The following is an 18,193-nucleotide window of genomic DNA, read 5'->3' as shown; positions in this document are numbered from 1 at the left end:
AGAAATTAGACAAAAGAGACATCTGGGTGGCTCAGTTGCTGAAGCGTCTGCCTTCAGCTCAGGTCATGATCCCAGGGTCCTGGGATGGAGTCCCTCATCAGGCTCCTTGCTCAGTGGGGAGTCTGCTTCTCCTCTGCCCCCTCCCCCCACTCATGCTCCATCTCTTCTTTCTCTCTCTCTTGAAAAAATAATTTTAAAAATCCAAAAAACATATACTATTTAAAAAAGAAACTAGACACAAAAGAATACATTGGTATCATTCTGTTGACATAAAAGTAAAAAAACCCAGCAAAAATGAACTACAGTGGTTAAGTTTCTACACAAAGTGGGCAAAACTAAGGAAAAGCAAGGGAATGATTATACCAAAGGTCAGGATGATGGTTATTTTGTGGGGGATGGGAGGTGATCAGGAAGGGATACTTATGAGGGCGTTCTGGGTCACTAGCCAAGTTCTTTGTACTTGACTATGTGGTAGTTACAAAGGTGTTCCTTTCTAACATTTTAACTTACTTCTAAATAATTTTGACAACCGTTAAATTGTACATAACTATTATATTTTCTCATTTAAACTATTTTTTTTAATTCAATGAGCTTTTCTATGTAAAGTGCTTATCTGGAAACTTTGGGTGCCAGCTCGGATCATTGCACCCTGTCTGCCTGCCTCCCCTTCCAGGCAGCAGGACTCAGGGTGAGTCCTCCCTGACCCAGTGCTCACACAGAGTTGGGCACCTGCGGGCCTCAGGGCGAATGGGAGCAATCAAGGTGACCAGAGTGTAATCCACATGTTTTCCCTCTTTCTCAGGCCAACGGGAGAGGCCCCGGGCCTGTGGCCTCGGAATCGGACCTGATCTGGGAAGAGCACCAAGTTGTCCCTCCCAGGCTGCTCAAGCCCCACCAATGATGGATGAGAGGGAAGAGGAAGCCGATGAGGAAGCCTGGCTGCAGCTTCGGCCGGTGGAGCCCTTGCCCTCCCAGTGCTGTGGCAGTGGCTGCTCACCTTGTGTGTTTGACCTCTACCACCAAGAGCTGGCAAAGTGGGAGGCAGCCCGAGCCAACAAGGACAGGAGCCTGCTGAGTGGGGAGCAGTCACAGGTGAGGGAGGGCTGCTCCTCAGCCAAGACGGGTCAAGGTGGCAGTGTCAGCACCCTGCGCCCGTGTGGGGAAGATTTCCCTGACTCTGCACAGCAGAGAGATTCGGGTTCAAAGCCTGGCCCAAAACTAGGCATGGGGTCGGCCCAGGTGTGAATGAGGTTTGGGCATTTTACAGGAGAGAGATCTGTGAGTCATGACATTCAGAGAAGAATTCCTGGAGGAGGTGCAAGTGAGTGGAATGTTAAAGGTGGTGGGCTGAGACTTGGAAGACGTGAATTTGAATTCCTGCTCAGGGTGTGACCTTGGACAAGGAAGCCACTACCATTCAGGCCTCAGTCTCCCCACATGGAAAATAAGGATATTAGATTAGATCATCTTAAGGTCCCATCAATTTCTAAATTCTACAAATCTGGATTTTAACAGGTTTGAAGGGTGAGTAGGTATTTCATATGTCTGAGATGAGTGTTCTGGATAAAGGGCACAGCTTTTGAGCAAATAAAGATTCCCAAACAGGAAGCAGCAAGGCATTCTTGGTAGAACAGAGAAGAAAAGGAGGCTTGAGGTTCGTCCACAGGGCCCTGGAGTGTCCAGCCAAGGAGGCTGCACTTTATCCTGGGGCTGACAGAGCTGCAGAAGACTTCCAAGTAGGGGAAGCTCAGTGTGAAAAGCTCGGGCCTTCTTTGATCAGAGCATGAAAGGGAGGTGAGGCGGGACAACTCAAAAAACTGTCCACATGGGGAGTCTGGGTGGCTCAGTGGGTTAAAGCCTCTGCCTTCGGCTCAGGTCATGATCCCAGGGTCCTGGGATCGAGCCCTGCATCAGGCTCTCTGCTCAGTGGGGAGCCTGCTTCCACCTCTCTCTTTGCCTGCCTCTCTGCCTACTTGTGATCTCTGTCTGTCAAATAAATAAATAAAATCTTTAAAAACAAAAACAAAAACTGTCCACAGAGAGCCTGTCCAGAAGGGAAAGCAAGAAGGGTGCTTGTGCCTGTTTGCATGTCTGCTGGACCCCAGGTCCTAGCTGTTGGATATTTTCCTGTTACAGAGCTATCCGTCCAAGCTGAGCCCAGAGACCTTCCTGGCCTTCCGCATCAGTGCCATGGACAGACTCACCGAGGACACTTACCATGTTCGGTTCGCACTCCCCAGGAACTGCCAGCTCGGCCTGCAGCCTGGCCAGCACCTCATCCTACGGTACACTCAGGTAGTGGGAGGCCAAAGCTTCACAGCCCCTCTTGGTCATTTGCTTTCTGTGTGGCTGAGGGCAACTTGCTCAGCCTCCCTTAAGCCTCCATTGATCACCCTTAAGACAAACATAGTGCCCCCTGACTCAGAGGATTCTGGGATTGTGTTTTCATAACAACTAACAGCAGCAACAGTAACAGCAAACACTAACGTGGCATTTACTCTCCAGCACACAGTTCTGTGTGCTAGGACTGCCTCCTAGAACACCTAGGAATTCACTGCATCCTCACAAAACCCTGTATGGAAGGTACCATTATCATTCGCCAGAGGAAACTGAAGTCAGAGAGGTTCAGTAACTTGCCCAATGTCACACAGTTAAGAAATGGTGGAACCACAATTTGAAGGCAAGCAGTCTGGCTCTAGAGCCTGTGGTATGAATCTAATATTAGTGCCAGTTGAGAGGAAGGACACTTGTCCTTGAGAATAAGGGACTTGCCCAAGATCACATAGCTAGTAAGTCCTGCAGCCAGGATTCAAACCCCCAGCCTGACTGCCCAGCTACACTCTACCAGTTCTCTGAAGTTCCTTCCTCTTCCCAGTCTCCTTCTGCCCTCTCCCTCAACTTTGACCCCCTCACTCTGCACTCTCCTCCACTGGCCCAGGGACAAGGCCCTTTGGGACCTGCAGGGGGAGGCATCTGCTAGGTGGTTGACTCTGGGTCAGAGGCTCAGCAGAGAGACACGAACTCTAGATGTGAGTGTGGGAATCACCAGGCGGCACCTGGGTGGCATTTGGGGGTGTATGTGGCGTGGAAAGAGGGAAGGATGGAGGACCGAATCCTGGCAACTCCAGCATTTGTGGTATTGGCAAGAAGTGGGGGAACCAGCAGAGCCGACAGAGGACAAGGAGAGTGTCTTACTACGGGTCACACTCTAGCCACTTGCCTCATGCCATCTCCCGGTGTTGGCACCCAGTGTGTCCAGCCTGAGGCCTGGCTGGCTGTCATGAAAGCTCACTATCCCAGTGGCTCCAGGGCAAGTCACAGCCCCATGCAACCCTCCATCCATAAGTCAGGGCTGCCCAGCATTCCCTGTCCCTAGCTTGGCGCCTCTTCTCCACCCTCTCTGCTGCTCCAGCGACATTCCTAACATAGGTAGCTAACCGTGTCCCTCCTTTCTCATGTTCCAAGGAGGCTCCTGAGGCTCCGGTTTCCTTTCCCACGGAGTCCTCCCTGCTCCTTCCTCACACATGTGCTTTGCTCCAGCCCCGTGACCCACCCACCAGTTCCTGGCTTGCTCTGCATTTCCTACCTCTAAGCTTGCCCAGGCTGTGCCCTCTGCCTGGAATTCCTTCCCGTCCTGTCCCCATTTTCACCTGTGAGTGGCCTGCCTTTTTCATAGCCAGGAGGGTAACAAAAGTTCTAGGAGGCCTCCTGAAGCTCCCCGGATGAGAGTGGTCCCTCCGTCTGGAGCATGTCTGTCTTTACCTCTGTGACAGCAGATGTCACAGTGCTCTTGGCATCCAAGCCAGGCCACAGGTTGTGTTTCTTATTTCCCTGTGTGTTCCCCAAGCGTTCCTTCAATATTTCTGTCTAGCTTCTCGCTTGTGATGCATTAAGATGGGGCCTTTTAATTTTTTATTATTTTAAAGACTTTAAAGATATTTATTTATTTACTTATTTATTTATTTGACAGAGAAACAGCTAGAGAGGGAACACAAGTAAGGGCAGTGGTAGAGGGAGAAAGAGGCTTCCCGCTGAGCAGGGAGCCCAACTCGAGGTTCAACCCTCAGACCCTCAGATCATGACCTGAGCTAAAGGCAGACACTTAACAACTAAGCCACCCAGGAGCCCCTTATTTTAAAGATTTTATTTATTTATTTATTCGTCAAAGAGAGAGAGAGAAGGGAGCAGGGGGCAGTGGCAGGCAGAGGGAGAAGCAGGCTTCCTGCTGAGCAAGCAGCGTGTTGTGGGACTACATCCCAGGATCCTGGGATCATGACCTGAGCCAAAGACAGACGCTTAACCGACTGAGCCACCCAGGCATCTTTTTTAAAAGATTTATTTACTTGTTTGAGAGAGAGAGTGCATGCCCAAGTAGGGGAAGGGGCAGAGGGCGAGAATCTCAAGCAGACTTCCCAGTGAGCACAAAGTCTAAATGGGGGCTTGGTGCCAGGACCCTGAGATCATGACCTGAGCCAAAACCAGAGTTGGACGCTTAACCAAACGAGCCATCTAGGCGCCCCAGGGTGGGGTCTTTTTAATCTTTCCACATGTCCAAGAAGAAAGTTTTGCACACAGTAGGATTCAAAGGAGGAGTGCTTGGGTGTTTCTGGGAAGCTCTGAAGTGTTGTGTGAGGAACCCTGCTCTGGAGTCAGTCAGAGCTAAGGATGGTATTTAGCTCAAGCAAGTAACGTCCAAGCCTTGGTTTCCTCATGTGGGTTATTGGGGTCTTTTGTTTGTTTGTTTGTTTTAAGATTTTATTTATTTATTTGATAGACAAAGATTACAAGTAGTCAGAGAGGCAGGCAGAGAGAGAGGAGGAAGCAGGTTCCCCACGGAGCAGAGAGCCCAATGTGGGCCTCGATCCCAGGACCCTGGGATCATGACCTGAGCCGAAGGCAGAGGCTTTAACCCACTGAGCCACCCAGGTGCCCCTTTTGGGTTTTTTTGTTTAAGATTCTACTCATTTATTTGAGAGAGAGAGAGAGAGTGCCTATGCTCACAAGCTGGGAGAGGGGCAAAGAGAGAGGGAGAAGCAGACTCCCCAGTGAGCAGGGAGCCTAATGACACAGGACTTGATCCCAGAACCCTGGAATCTCGACCTGAGCGGAAGGCAGACCCTCAACCAACTGAGCCACCCAGGCGCCCCAGGTTATCATCTGTTAAATGAGGTAACGTGCACAATATGCTTGGTGCGTAGTAGTTATCGACTACAACATGACTGCTACAATTATTACTTGTCATTATCATCCTAGCCCCATTGTTGATAACATCATAGAGAGGATTCGTGCATGAGGTCAGGCTTTGGACTAGGGCACCGTCAAGGATCCTTCTAATTCTGATGCTCTTGGTACATGGTAGTAAGTGTTTAATAAACATTAACAGTCTTTCTCTTTCTTGTTCTGTGGTCAAGAAGAGGTCAGGAAACACCACAGTGATGTCCTAAAAACAACTCCCATCATCAGTGGACTCTTTGAAGACTTTGCCATCTCTGATCCTATAGAACCACACCACAGGGACACATGTGGTTGTCCTCACTTTACAGAGGGGCAGCTAAGGGATCACTGACCTGCCTGGGTCTCACAGCCAGCGCATGGCAGTGGGGGAGCCCAGCGCCCCTTTTTTCTGCTCCACCTTCAGTGAGGACCACTGGGGACAGCTGGGCCCCAGCTCTCACCAGCCTGGCATAGAGGAGGTACCTATAAGCATTTGTTGGCCTGGCTGACTGCCTGACCATATACTTCTCTTCCCCAGAGGGGAGGTGGACGGTTTAGAAATTCAGAGAGCCTATACACCCATCAGCCCTGCCAACGCAGAAGGATACTTTGAAGTTTTAATCAAGGTGAGCCAACCCACGTGGGTGCCCTTCAGACAGTGTGGACTGGACTCTGTTTGGCCTCTGGGTCGGGATGGGGTGGTGCTCAGCCATGTGGGAAAAGCCAGTGTGTTCACATGGGAGGAGGCTGGCTTGAGGAAAGAGCAGGGGGAGTAAAGGAAGCCTTCTGCCATCTCCTTCTTTCCCAGGGCAGGGGTGCAGGTTGGCACCTCAGACCCCAACAGAGACTGGTTTTAGGAAAAGGAAGCTCAGACCAAGAAAGGTCACGCTGTTCCCTTGTGCTTTCTCAGCTCTTTGTGGAAAGTGAACCTTGGGCCCAGGGGAAGGGGCGGCCGAGTCGCCGGCCCCTGCTGTGTACTGGTTGCTGGGCTCCAGAGAGGAGTCAGAGAGAGTGCCCGCCCCGGGACAGAGGGCCAGACCAGGGCAGGATGATGGGATGGACGCCATGACAGGAGGCCCCAACCCAGTTCAGGGCAGCTGGGGTGCAGGGAAGGCAGCGGGCCTTCCCAGCAGAAGCTGAGTTAGAGCTGCTAGTTGAAGTGAAGGAATGGAGAACCGGCAGGGAAGGGTGAGAAGGAAGCTCTCAGTGCCGTGTTCCCAGCGTGCGCAAGGGCAAAGGAGGCACAGCTGGGGGAGCCGTTAGTGACCTGTCCCGGCCTAGAAGGGGGCGAGCAGGCAGAAGTTGGGGCACGCAGCACCTCGTGAATGGGACTAAACTGAGACCATTCTCAGGGTGGAGACGGCGCCGGGGCGTTGGAGTTGGGCCTTGACCAAGGGATACAAATTGGCAGTGGTAGGAAGTGGCATTCCAGGCCTCAGCCTGGGCAGATGACCAAAGGGAAGGAGGTGTGAGACAGGGTCTGTGGGAACTGTACCCAGTCTGATTGGCAGGAGGGGTGCTTGTGGGGCAGCCGAGGTGGGTGTGGCACTTGGCAGAGATGAGATGAACAAAATAGTCTGGGTACAAACCGCCCCCCATCCCCCCAGGACCCAAGGTGTCAGCACCAGATATATAAGAGATCCTGAAGATCCAATTATGTGGAAAAAATAATTAGGTTGAAGTACATGAAACTTCTGATACTCTAACATTTTTGACTTACAGAAACAGTGGTTTCATACAGGTCAACCTACTACATAGTCGACATTGTCATTTCCCACACAGAACCCTAGGGAACAGTGGTATTTAAGAATAGCTTTCACATCCTTTATCATCCTTGTAGCATGGGAATTATTATTCCCCTTTCATTGATAAGCAAACTGAGACCCCAGGAGGACCCAAGGCTCCACAGGGAGTAGGAAGTTTGGCCGGTGAGTGAGCCTGGCCTCCTGCCTCCAGGACCCGAGCACTGTCTTGGCTCCTGCCTTCCCTGACTGCACTCAAAGCCCGAGTGTTTATTTCCTCACACAGAAGCTTGGATGGGATCCCTTCTCCACGCAACTGTTTGTCTGGGAGATTCCACAAATCCTCTCCAAATGGCCTGCTTCCCCAAGCTGCTCGTCTGGGTGTGTTTCTGTTGAAAGGATAAGCCTGGAGACAGTTCTTCAGGGCAGCTGGATCTCTCCCAGCTGCAAGGCTGATTTTCTCCTCATTTACCGGAAAGCCTCTCTTTAGAGAGATGCTTAATTATCCCTAAGCCGCTGGCTGGGAAGAGCTGGAAATGTCTTTGCAAATTGGGAAGGCACTCGGGTTTTTTAGGGTTACCTCCCGTGTGGATGGGAGGGAGGAACTCTCATCGCTCAGGCACCTTCTTGGCACCACGCACTCTTTCCAGCTTTCCAACTGTTTCCATCTCCTTTCAGCCTCATAACCGTCCTGGCAGAGTAGATCGTATTATCCCACTTTACAGATAAAGAAACTGAAGCTCAGAGTGGTGATGTCACTGTCCCAAGGCCCCTTGGGTAATGTGACCCCACATGGAAGAATAGAAATTCAGGGTCGGTTCTGTTGGACAAGTGTGTGTTGAGCTGGCTCCGTGTGGGTGCTGGAGGCACAGAAGAATCCTTCCTCTCTCCTTGAGCGCTGTCTGTGCCATAGGGCCACTCAAGCCACAGCTGGGCCTGTGCCTTCCCCAAGACTGGGGTCAGAAAACCGGTGTGCTTGCCTCCAGAAAGTTAAGAGAACTGTAGCCTCCCTTGCAGACTTCTGGCAGGAGGGCTGAGGCTTTCCCTTGCTTTATACATATGGTACCCAGCGAAGTCAGCGATGCTACCAGAGGTAGCTGTGGTTGCTTAAAAGCACGACTGGTAACCTAAGCCCAGTCTCCTTCAAACTGAGTTGTATTCTTCCAGTCCTATTAGAGCTTCCCCCTCCCCCTCACATTCCCGTGTCTTGGGCTGTGCAGTGGCAGGCAGAGGGAGAAGCAGCAGGGAACCTGATGAGGGACTTGATCCCAGGACCTTGAGATCATAACCTGAGCTAAAGGCAGACACTTAACCAACTAAGACACCCAGGTGTCCCTAGTAAATGCAGTCTTACCTAACCTGCAAGGTCCAGCTCAAATGCCTCCTCCTCCAGGAAGCCATCCTTGATCTTACTCCATTAGAAGTGACTGTACCTCCTCAGGGCTCTCTCAGCATTCTGTCCTTTTCATGGGGTATTAGGTAGTGTCTACCTTGAATGTATTTTGGTCCCTCCTAGTTTGTGAGCTCCTTCAGGAGGGGTCCTGAATCTGGATTAATTGATTGATTGATTCATTCATTCATTGAGCTATTTATGAAGTCTTTCCCAAGGTTCAGACACTGGCTATCTTCATGGAGCTTAAGGTCTAGCTGTGTTCCCTATAGCCCCAGCATGGTGCCTGGCCCCCAGTGGGCAGGCCCACAGGAAATGTGGACTGCCCACTCCCATGAGGGAATCCCCTGCACAACCTTTACTTTTATCAGCCAGCAGGAGACAGTGACAGGTAATACAGAGGCTGCAAACGAGTGGCCTAAGAACTGATTGCAGCACATAGATGTATTTGGTTTGGGCCTACACAGCGTTTTAAAATTTAGAATTAGTTTCTGACATTTCAGAGATGGGTAATTTTACATGGAAATGTGGATCTTTTGCCCTTCTTAGAAAATCAGAAGATAGAGCATCATCAGCCCCACAGACTACATCCCGGGATCTGCAAAGTGACTTCCTCCTTTAGAAGGAGCATTCCTGCACTCACTAGTTTACCACAGTCCCCACCACCCCCTGTTGCCTCCCTGATACTGAGTGTCAGTTGACGTTACTCATCTCTTACCCAGTTCTGTACTCCGTGCTGTGACATTCAGGACACCTGTGGTCCCGTGGGTCAGAGACCTCTGAAGGTAAGGCTGTCAGCCCTGTGATTCTTATCCCAGCCTCACCATTTCCCTTCTGGATAAGCTTCTGGGTTCATCTGAAAATTGGGAATGAAAGTACCAACTCAGGGGCGACTCAGAAGGTCCTCTGAGATGGCACCTGTTGAGCACGTGGCCTGCTGGAAGGGCCGCACGTTAGTGGCTGACATGGTTGGTACAGGTAGTATGTACGTGTCTCAGTGAGGTCTCTTTGTGTTTGCTCCCAGAGCTACCCGACTGGGCTGATGTCCCGATACGTCAGGTCCTGGAGCACAGGAGACACAGCTTTCTGGCGAGGACCTTTCGGCGACTTCTTCTATAAAGCCAACCAGGTCAGTGCCAGCACGCTAGGCCCTCAGGAGACGCCTCCCACCTGAGCCTCCAGGACCACGGTTTCCATGTGTCAGGCTGTAGAGTCACACTGTGCCATTCTTCCTGAGTCCAAGCCCAAACCCAAGAGTGTCCTTGGGGTTGGACGTGGGAGGAGACGGAACGGGCCTCTGCACATGCTCTAGAACTCTCTAGAGCTGCCCATTGCTTAGCATATCCACACTCACATACTTGGTATTCAGGAATCCTATGCTGCCAGACCCTGCGATATCTTTCCACTGTCACATTCCAGCTACAAAACCATGGAGACCACTCCCTTAAATACGCCTCATAGCTCTCCACTCGGGAACCCACTGCATCCCAGCCTGAAGGCTCTTCCCCTCATCTTCCTGGCATGTGCATCACCTTCCCTGAGGGGCCCGGGAAGAATTAGTCATTTCTCATCAGTTGGTGCGTATCTGGAAGGCAGCTTGGCAGTGGGTACCAAGAGTCTTAAGAATCTTCAAATCCTTTGACCCAGGGATTCCGCTCCTGGAAGTCTGTCTTGTGGAAAGGATCCCAATGCTGCCTCTTGTGCACATGTTCACGGAGGCTTTATTTATAATAGCAGGAAACTGAATATGCAGCCATAGGGGGACAGCTAAGTGCACGGGGTTACAGGTACTTGATAGAATATTATCCTGGATTTTAAAATAATGTTAATAAATGTATAATGTATATATATATGCTTATGCTGTAAGATCAGGTGACAAATGCTATGTATGAAACTGAATGCGCAAGAGGTTTGGAAAACAAAGTTTAAACGCACAGAAAATATGCAAAAAGAAGCAATGCAGGGGTAGTGGCTCTGGGTGGTAGAATTATGGGTGGTTTTTGTTTGCTTCGTTATACTTTCCAGATCATCCTCAGTGAGCCCCTACTACCTTTATAATTAGGAAACAATGCAAAACAAAAGCAAATGAAAAAGAATGAATCATTCCTTTCTCTCCATTGTTTTTATTTAATACGAAAAGAGCTTTTATTGTTTTTTTTTTCCTTATTACACATACGATGCGTGTTCATTACCAAAAAAAGAAAAAAAGAAATCAGATGTAGACAGGCAAAAAGAAGAAAGGAAAGCACACCTGCAGGCCATCTACCCGGACACACCAGCCTCTCTACCTTTGCAGATAACTTTGCAGCTCCTCTTCGACACAGGGTGGAAGGCCCATGCACGCATCCATGTTTGTGTGTGTAACAAGTGTGTGCACCCACATACATGTTTACAACACCATGAGACACGTGTGTGGCACTGCCTATGGGCCAGGCCCTCATGTCCGTGCTAAGGGTTTAGTTTACCCCACCACAGCTCTGGGGTACTGCTACCCCCACTTTACAGATGTGGCCGGTGTCTGGGTGGCAGTAGCCCTCGACAGCGTGCTCCCTGTGTCAGCCTTGCTCAGCCTTGCATTTTAGTTGAGAGTGTCCCCGTGTCCCCCAGGCCCTTGTCAAGGGACCCGAATTGTCCCTGTTTCCCCCTGACCTAGAGGGGACTCCTGATGCACACTGTCTTGACCATCCCTTCCGGGGGGAGCCTCCCTGCACCCACAGAACACCCCTGCAGAGCCCCGGCCCTTCCCATCCAGGGGTGTTGTAGGGCCAGACAGAGACATGGCGTCTCACACACAAACTTGGCCTCTGGGACGCACAAAGGCGTGGTTCTGTGCCCGTGGGGGCACCGGGCTGCTCTGGCCCTCTCCCTGGCCCTGTCTTGCCGCTCTGCAGTCACCTTCATTGTAGATGGGACATCGTGACCACCCTGAGGCTGGCACGTGAGCATATCTCTGTGCGTTCCTGCCAGACATTCACAGGTCTCCACATGGGGCCATACATGGGGCAAACAGACGAGGCCCTGTCCTCCAGAAGCTCACTGTGTGATGGGGGAACAGACGCCCACACAAATGGTGGCGGTACAGCATGACTGATGTCATGAGGAGGGGGTACAGAGGACTGTGGGGATGCAAAGGAAGGACCCCTCACATGCTCCTGGCTAGGGGAAGACTTTCCAGAAGAGACCCCGAGGGGTGGTGGGAGGAGGAGGAGGAGCAGGTGGGCAGGGAACCAGGAGGCTGGGGACATGCACACAGGACAGGATGGTGCAGACAGCAGCAGGGCTCAGTGAGGGAAGGAGTCGAACTGTGTGGGAGCGCCAGGATCTGCACCAGGCACTTGATGGCATCTTGTTTAATCCCCACGACAGTTCTGAGACACATGTTACTGTGGGGAAGGAGCTGTTACTCTTTTTTACCTGTGAGGAAACCAAGGCTCAGAGAAGTGAAAGCACTTGGCCAGATCATTTGGCTGAGGATTTACAGGTCTGCATGACTGATACTCGAGGAAGTATTTCATGCTGGGGTGTGAGAGACATTAGCCATCGGTAAAGCTGGTGGAAACTTGGGCTGCATTCTCAGAGGCCTAATCTCTAAAATGAAGGAGGTGACTAGCTTGCTGCATAGGTCGGACACTAACCTTTAAAGCACTGACCTTAAAGAAGATCACATCTCCTAAAGAGACCTAGAGCCAGGAGATGGATTCATGAATTCAGTAATGGGTTGATGAAATTGGGCCCTCCTGGGGAAGAAATTCGCTTTTATTGTGTGGCTCTTCTGTGCCAGGGCTGTGCTGGGCGCTTATGTGTAGTAAATATCTCAGTCTAGAGCAGGCTCAGGGATCCATGTCAGGGCCCTCAGATCTCTACAGGGCTACCCTGGGGCAGAGAAGGCAGCGCAGAGGGCAGGGCTGCGATAGGGGTGGCAGACTAGGCTTTGGCAGGAGCAGGTTTCAGCTCAGTGTGAGGTGGAAAGACGTCCCTGGCAGGGGAAGTCAGCCTATGACAGAGTGATCTGCTTTGGGAGGTAGTGGGCTCCCTGTCAAGAGAAGTATGTAAGCCAAGTCCTGTGGAGATGGGTAGGAGAGCAGCTGAACCACTTGTAGAATGGGCTACACCTTTTTACATTCCATTTCAACCTCCAGATTCCATGATTTCTGTGACACAGACCTCATAAGCTGTAGGCTTTCACAAGCAAGGATGGCTTCCTGAAGGACGTGGAGAGGGGACCTCACACGGGTGGGACCCCCAGGAAGGGCTGTGCTGTGCTGTGCAGTGCAGTTCAAGCAAGCCCAGGAATAGGCCATGTGGCGGGGGGGTGGGCTGAGACCTGCCCTCTCCCTGTTCTATTCCCCAGTACGGTGAGCTCCTCATGCTGGCTTCGGGCACTGGCCTGGCCCCCATGGTGCCCATCCTGCAGACCATAACAGACAACGCAGAGGATGAGACCTTTGTCACCCTGGTTGGCTGCTTTAAGACCTTTGAGGGCATCTACCTGAAGCCCTTCCTCCAGGAGCAGGCCCGTTTCTGGAACGTCCGAACCTTCTTTGTCCTCAGCCAGGTGAGCCCAGCATCATGACTTCCTTTCCTGATTGAGACTGTGCCGGCCCCTTGCACCCGTCCTGAGGATCCGCTATGGCCTCCCCGCCCCGGTGCTGCAGTAGGGATCCTTGCTCCTAGTGGGGACTGCCACTCTGTGCCCGGCAAGGAAGGCAGGTCTGGTTCTATTTGGTGTGTGTGGATGTGGGAACTGATGCTTGAGAGGTGGGGGCGCTGGCCTGTCCGTGCTCGGGGAAGCCAGGACTGGAGCCCAGGCTGAGCTCTGGCCCTCCCCACCGTGCTGTGCTGCCTGTCAACTGCCCCCTGGCCTCACCAGATATATGGGCGGGGGACCTGTGTGTGGAGTCAGTGGGCCAAGCCATAGATGTCCCCAAGGCTGGGATAAGCTCCTTCGGGGCAGGGACCACGTGTCTGGATCACCAGGCTCCCTTCGGTGCTCAGCAGGGTGCCAGGCACAGAGTAGGCTTGCTCGCCATCAAGGATTGGTGGAGCAAGCGGATCTGGGGTCACCGCATTTATTCGGGCCCCTCCCACAGCACTTTGCCCCTACATGGGAGGAGAGCTGCTTCAGACTCTTTAGGCTGCAGAAACTTGAACTAGAAGCATCTCTGCCTCCTGACCCCTGCCCCTCGGATTCCTCCTCCCTTCATGCTCAAGCCACCTTGCCCTCTCCCTCCCCTCTGGCCCATAGGTTGGGGGGTGGGGGGGTCTTGTTCCTTAACCCAAGCCAGGCCCTGAGCTCCCTTCCCCTTGGTCTGCAGCTTTATTTCTCTTCCATGCACCCCCCAGACCTGGGTCCCTGCTGGGACCCCTACCCATTCTGTGTTGCTCAGGGTCGGCCTCACTGCCCAGGACTTCAGAGCACCCTTCTCATCAGCTTCCTACTTGAGGCAGCCTTAGAGTGTCCCCAAAGACTGGCATGATCTTACCCAGTGTGACTGGGTGGGGCGCTGTCAGGAAAACGGCTTTCCCTCCCCAGTACCAGGGCTCTGGGATCCTCAGGGACCAGGTTCTATGGGCTTGTCCATGGGACAGAAGGCCCGGTGGCGTGAACATGAGGAGGGCCATGCTTGGTGAGTGTTTGCAGCGACAGGAGAGCTGAAGGCCGGGGAATGAAGCAAAGGCTAGTGTGCAGCCCAACCGTGTGCCTGTCCCCTCTGCTTGGGGCCCAGCTCAGGGACGGTGGGAGGAGTGGCAGCACCACTAGGCTGTTGGCCGGACTTCCTGTCCCCTGACCGCATGCCGGGTGCCCGGGATAGGGAAATGAAGATGGCCTGCCTCGTCCTTCAGGCACTCACCTTGCTGTGGAGAGACAGCCCCAGGGACGGGGCTTCACCGAGCACTTTCTCCGTGCCTGGCACTGTTCTAGGCCATCTGTGGGTGTGAAATCATTTAATCCCACCACAATTTTAGGAGGCTTGTGTTGCCATCATGCCCATGTTGTAGAGATGGCACAGAAATACTAAGAACCTTGACTGAGTTGGTAGAGAGTTAGGTGTGAGCCCAGGGGGTCCTGGTCTAGAAGCCTGCTTTTACCACGTGTTGGTATAAGACAGCACATGCGAAGGGCGCTGAGGATGCTGGCAGCAAGCACGGAGGGCTTCACAGAGGAGCTGGCATTGAGCCTGGGCTTGAGAGCAGAGTTAAAGTCGACCGGCAATTAAGGGTCTTCAGCCCTGGGCCAGGGCTTTGATGATGCCAGTGGCCTGGGCCTGGGCAGATGAGCGGGCTGGCTGTCAAAGGCAGGGACAGGTGAGGGCAGTGGAGTGCGAGGTGCCCCCTTGACCTGGGATGCTCCCTGGCCTGGCCAGGCTGTAGCCGCAGCAGCCCCACGGAGCTCCCTCTCCAGACACTCCCTCCCAATTGGCCCTTCCTCTTGCAGCCAAAAGGGCAGCCCTGACCCCTCCACCACCCTGCTTCCAGCCCTTCCCTGGCTCCCCACTGCTCTCAAGATGATGGCCCAGCCCACACAGCTGCACCAACCCGTGTGGCCTTGTCTCCTGGCACACCCTCCCTGTATGTCCCAGGGTCACTGGTCACTGGTCTGCTCCTGGCTGCGAGGGCACTGTGCTCTTCTGGCTGGCTGCTGGGCCTGCCTGTGCTGGTGCCATCCCCCCTTCCAGAAGCACTTTCCCCCGCCTCCTCACCTAACGCCTGCTCAGCCTGCTCACCCCACGTATCTCTCTGCTGGGGTGTGACTCTATCCCGAAAGTTCTCTAGATCCCCTAGACTGGCATAGGTGTTTCTGCTGTCATAGCCGGGGCTCTCCTTCTTGACAGCAGCTACCCTGCGGTGCCATCACTGATTGTGGGCTCCCCACCCCACCTGGGCAGCAACCAGACCCACAGCATCTCTGGGTGTGCAGCTGGGGGAGGGGGACTATGCCAAACCTAACTAGCCTGGGGGAATTGGGCAGCGGGAGGAAGAGGTGAGGCCGGTGGGCCCTGTGGTCCCGGCCCACAAGAGCCCTTTGGGTGGGTCAGAGCATGGAGGGGGCATGGAAGGTCCAGATCTCCAGAGAGGATCCCCCGTGAGCACCGCAGTGGGGTCAGATGAGCTCTGTGGGGTGGGCCTCTGAGGCGCTGTGAGAAAAGGCCTGCATTCATCACAGTGGCTCACAGAGGTCATGGTCACTCAGCCGGGACGTGGTAGCAGAGCTTAGACTCCAGCCTCCTCTCTCTCCTTCGCGTCTCTCTGCTTAGCCCCAGAAGCTAGAAGCCTGCCTTGATAGGGTCTGCAGAGGGGACAGTCCCATTCTGGTTTTGTTTGTTCCGATGCTGGGCACGTGGTGTCTTGCCTCCATTAGAGATTGTCAGATTACACACACTTACTGACTTATGCGCTTTCTCTGTGCGATTGTACTTTGGGGGAACATCCCCTTAAAAGAGAGAAATTCCTCCGGGTAAGCTGGAGGTGGGCTTTTGTTTTGTGATCCTGAAGATGAAAGCCACCGGCGAAGGCTAGAGGAGCAGAAAGAGAGAAGCCTGGGTCACCAGGGCACCGTGCACCCTGGAATCCTTCTTCCAGCCTTTTTATGTGAGAAATAGTTACCCATCGCCCCCTTGGTTAAGGCACTGCTGCCTCGGATCCCCAGGACACAAAGCCAGAGCAAGACCAGGAAGCTCGTCTGTTTTGAGCAGCTGCCACATCCCGGTGCCTAGCACAGTGCGGGGCACAGAGTGCCCACTCAGTAAAAATGGGTTCCATCAACGAGGTCATTAAAGCCTGATGAAACCAATGAACACATGTCATGCTCCCATGATGACGGTGGTGGACAGCCTTACAAAGATACGGGGAGGTCCCCAATCTTGGGGAGCAAACATCCCCCCGGAGTGATGGGTGCAGCAGTCCCTGGAGGCAGCGAGAATTGGTGAGGCCTGCCTCCCTGTGTGCCCTGGGGTGTGCCTCCTCCTCCCCGTGCCTCACCTGGGAGGATAAGCACCCCCCCCATCCCCGGGCTTGTTACGAGGGTAATCAGAGCCCCCATGCCAAGAAGTCTCTGGCCTGCGGTAATGCTAGCTAAAGGTTGCCTTTCCCCCGCCCCCCACCTCAGTTTCCTGGTTCAACAACGAACTGGGGGAACTCTGAAGACTTCCCAGTAGTCACCTGCATGATTTCTCATTGTCTCAGGAGAACTCCCCAGAGAAGCTTCCCCAGAGTTACCGGGAGAAGACCCGCTTTGGCCACCTGGCCCAGGGCCTGATCGAGGAGCTGGTTGGTTCCTGTCGCAGAAAGCCATTTGCGTTGGTCTGTGGCTCAGCCGAGTTTACCAAGGACATGGTCAAGTGCCTGCTGTGCGCAGGCCTGGCCGAGGACTCCTACTTCCTCTTCTAGCTGGGCCTCCCTTCCGAAGCCCTGGCCAGGGTCCTGCCACTGGAACACTGGGAGAAGCACAGACTGGAGTGCAGGCCTGGCCCACCGCTCACTGGCCCGGTGACTATAGGTGAATGTCTGCCTCCCTGCTCCTCCAGCTCGTATCTACCCCACGAGGTTGCCGACTCCCTCAGGCCGACATTCTGCTCGGTGGAGGGAAGATGGGGCTGCAGGAGCCCCAGGAGGGAGCGTGGGCGTCCTGGAGGACTCCCGGGAGAAAGCCAGGTCCATGCCAGGCCTAGGGATGAGTAGGAGCTGGCAGGAGAAGGTGCAGGAAGAGCTTCCCAGGTATCTCAGATTAGAGGGCTTGGGGCCTCCCATCACACCCTGCCCTAGAAATGCCTGTTCTAAAACCTGCTTTCCCTGGAAACTGCGTGTCCTTGCTGTGGTCTCAGGTCTGGCTCTGATGCATTGCTTGCTGAGTGTTTAGGGAATGACCATAGGGGTAGCTAAGAGCTCTTTGGAGGAGGGACTTGCCTTATGTACCTCCGGTGCCTCAAACCTGACACAACGCTCTCGGGTTCTGTGACCTGGTCACATTCTCCCAGCAAGGTGCGTCCTGGATTACCTTTATTTGTACAGGGCCCAGGCCTTTCCTGCTGCAAACAGCTTCACTTGAAGTCTCCCTTCCCTGGCTCAAGAGCCTCCAGCCCAGAGTCCTCTCCTGAGCAAAAGAGGTACAGAAACAAACACCCCTCCCTCCTGCAGGCAGCCAGCTCAGCCCGCCTTTAGCTCCGGAGCCCTGGTGATGGTTGCTATGGAGATCTAAAGATAGAGCAGGAGTCAGGAGACCTGGGTCCCTCTCCCTGCTCTGCCCACTGAGCCGCTGCTGATTCCGCTCCACCCCCACTGCCCTCTCCACTGAGCCCCTCCATCCTACGTGGGGCAAGACCTCCCCAGGGACCTGGTGCTCCCGGGCGGCGGGCGGCACACTGAGGTCAATGAATCCTACTTTCCACCGCCTGGCCTCCACCGTGCTGCCCCAGCTCAGGCCAGCCATGGGCGCTCCCAGAATCGGAATACTAAGCCATGAAATCTCAGAGCCAGAGGACCATGGAATCAGTGAGAACGTTATAGTCGTGGAATCACAGCCCTCCTCACACCAGAGATTAAAGTTCAAGACTCCAGGAAGCATCCCGTCGAATAGACTCGTTGTGTGAACAGGGAAAGCAAGGCCCCATGTGGCGAAGAGATGGACCCAAGGTAAAGCAGTTCGCGGCAGAGCTGGCATGAGAAGACAGGTCCCCTGATGTCACCTGTACGGAGAGTTGGGTAACCGGCAGTTTTCAGACTGGGCTCCATAGGACACTAGGGTTCCATGCATGGCAGCAGTGAAGGGACAGCCCCATGGGATCTCCAGGCCCCCCACAACGAGAACAGTTCTGTGGTCATCCCACTGATATATCAGGGTGTGTGGTCA

General features: G+C 53.5%; 1 protein-coding gene across 2 annotated transcripts; it reads left to right on the top strand.

Annotated features, from left to right (window-relative positions):
- Positions 1 to 869: 869 nt before the first annotated feature.
- On the top strand, positions 870 to 16,915 carry LOC116859104 (NADH-cytochrome b5 reductase-like). 2 transcript variants are annotated; one of them, XM_032844120.1, is made up of 6 exons: positions 870 to 1,092; positions 2,137 to 2,285; positions 5,753 to 5,840; positions 9,371 to 9,475; positions 12,698 to 12,901; positions 16,531 to 16,915. In XM_032844120.1, exons 1-6 carry the CDS (start codon positions 898 to 900, stop codon positions 16,732 to 16,734), a joined length of 945 nt encoding a protein of 314 aa, XP_032700011.1. In that variant the 5' UTR covers positions 870 to 897; the 3' UTR covers positions 16,735 to 16,915. The 2 variants fall into 2 exon arrangements, with proteins under 2 accessions (XP_032700011.1, XP_032700012.1); XM_032844121.1 differs by lacking the exon at positions 870 to 1,092 and having other exon boundaries at positions 2,137 to 2,295.
- Positions 16,916 to 18,193: the final 1,278 nt, after the last annotated feature.

The sequence above is a fragment of the Lontra canadensis genome, unplaced genomic scaffold, assembly GCF_010015895.1.
Source record: "Lontra canadensis isolate GAN:19392208 unplaced genomic scaffold, GSC_riverotter_1.0 scaffold148, whole genome shotgun sequence".
Taxonomy (NCBI): domain Eukaryota; kingdom Metazoa; phylum Chordata; class Mammalia; order Carnivora; family Mustelidae; genus Lontra; species Lontra canadensis.
This window is presented reverse-complemented; position numbering and strand designations above follow the sequence as displayed.

Excerpts from the sequence above, each read along its gene's own strand:
- LOC116859104 (XM_032844120.1), top strand. The coding sequence starts at position 898 with ATGATGGATGAGAGGGAAGAGGAAGCCGATGAGGAAGCCTGGCTGCAG. Across the intron at positions 2,286-5,752 it reads GGCCAGCACCTCATCCTACG|AGGGGAGGTGGACGGTTTAG; the intron begins GTACACTCAGGT and ends TCTCTTCCCCAG. Across the intron at positions 5,841-9,370 it reads ACTTTGAAGTTTTAATCAAG|AGCTACCCGACTGGGCTGAT; the intron begins GTGAGCCAACCC and ends GTTTGCTCCCAG.